The sequence below is a fragment of the Apis dorsata genome, unplaced genomic scaffold (genome assembly GCF_000469605.1).
Source record: "Apis dorsata unplaced genomic scaffold, Apis dorsata 1.3 scaffold_41, whole genome shotgun sequence".
Classification (NCBI taxonomy): domain Eukaryota; kingdom Metazoa; phylum Arthropoda; class Insecta; order Hymenoptera; family Apidae; genus Apis; species Apis dorsata.
Window position 1 is genome coordinate 722,626 of NW_006263343.1, and position 1,995 is coordinate 724,620.

General features: G+C 31.5%; 1 protein-coding gene across 1 annotated transcript in view; it reads left to right on the plus strand.

The window, feature by feature from the left end:
• LOC102670833 (uncharacterized protein DDB_G0283357-like) overlaps positions 1–1,266 on the plus strand; it is a 21,463-nt gene extending 20,197 nt beyond the window's left edge. The window contains exon 3 of the mRNA XM_006608677.2: positions 1,023–1,266. Coding sequence (XP_006608740.1) covers positions 1,023–1,254 — 232 coding nt within the window. The 3' untranslated portion in view covers positions 1,255–1,266. The remainder of the gene's footprint in view (positions 1–1,022) is intronic.
• The last annotated feature ends 729 nt before the right edge of the window (positions 1,267–1,995 follow it).

Here is a 1,995-nt window from a genome sequence, read left to right on the forward strand (position 1 = left end):
TCTTTCAATGATTAATTCTCTATTATAACATAATTTTATTTTTTCTCAATAACTATCTCTTTTAATCCCTATGTTATTTTTATGAAAGTGGTTCACAGATTTTTCTTTTTTTGGATTTCTTTGGAATTCAAAATATCATTGATAAAATAATAATTTTCTTTTAACAATTAATTCTCTATTATAATATAATTTTATTCTTCCTCAATAACTTTCACACCATCTCTTAAATCTCTGAGATATTTCCATGGAAATGATTTACAGATTTCTTTGGATTTCTTGAGGATTTTTTCAAAATATCATTGATAAAATAATAACTCTTTAACTTTTTTTCAATATCAATCAAATATTTTTCCTTTCTGTTCATAACACGAATTTTAAATTCCTTGGAACATTATAAAACCCTAACCTAAAAATATATATATACATATATCACAAATTTTTCTTTTTTTAAACTTCTTTAGAATCCAAATAACTCCTTAACTTCCTTCAACACAATTTCAATCAAATATTTTTCCCCCTCTATTCATAATACGAATTTTAAATTGAAACACTACAAAATCCTAACCTAAAAATATATATATACATACATCACAAATTTTTCTTTTTTTGTATTTCTCTAGAATCCAAAATACCATTGACAAAATAACAATTCCTTAACTTCCTCTCGACACAATTTCAATCAAATACATTTTATTTTTCCAAATTTTAATAAATTCCTTGAAACATCAGAAAATCCTAACCTAAATATACCTATCACTAAAATAACACCTTTTATCTTCCTCTCAATACACGCGTGGAATCTTTCTCACTCTACACCGTTGCCTACGATCCATTTATCCGAAATGATCCAACGAGCAAGCAGAATGGTGGCGAGTCGAGATGTCCTCAAAAGGGGAAGCGTCGTCCGATTAAACAGTGCGTGACAAGCGATCAGCTTGCACCGAGTAAACAGCTCCTACACTGGGGGCTGTGTAACCTTTGGCCGGTAAAATTGGACCGCGTTGGCGGGCGGTGATCCGTAGGCCGTACCAGAAGAAATCGCCAACCCCGAGCGGCGGTGGAGGCAGCAGAACGGGTTGGCGATCGCGCAGAAGCATCACCACGGCGGGTGCACCGGCTCACCAGCACCACGTGATCGCCAGTGCCGCTGCAACTGCACAGGCCAAGATGCAGGCCGAACAGGGGAGCATCGGCGAGCTTCGGGGCTACCACAACCTCAGATCAAGGAGACACACTTTGGCCAATGTTCGGTGAGTACCTCGTTTCCTTTCGGTCAAATCTTTGGGTTTGCAGTCTTTCTCTAGAGCCATCGGAATTTTACGAGACGAATTTAAAATTTTAATCATAGGATAACAAATTTTTTCTGAGCCATCAGAATTTTACGAGTCAAATTTAAAATTTTAATCATAGGATAACAAATTTTTTCTGAGCCATCAGAATTTTACGAGTCAAATTTAAAATTTTAATCATAATCATAGCAAATTTTTCTGAGCCAGAAAAGAAAAATTTTACGAGCCAAATTTAAAATTTTAATCATAGGATTATTTTAATCATAATTATAGCAAATTTTTCTGAGCTATCAGAATTTTACAAGTGAAATTTAAAATTTTAATGATCATAAGATCATTTTAATCATAATCATAACAAATTTTTCTGAGCTATCAGAATTTTACGAAATTTAAAATTTTAATCATAGGATCATTTTAATCATAATCATAGCAAATTTTTCTGAGCCATCAGAATTTTACGAGTCAAATTTAAAATTTTAATCATAGGATCATTTTAATCATAATCATAGCAAATAGTTCTGCTTTATTATAATTTTACGAGTCAAATTTAAAATTTTAATTATAATCATAGCAAATTTTTTTGAGCCATCAGAATTTTAAGAATCATATTTAAAATTTTAATCATAAGATCATTTTTCTGAGTCATCAGAATTTTACGAGTCAAATTTAAAATTTTAATCATAATCATAGCAAATTTTTCTGAGCC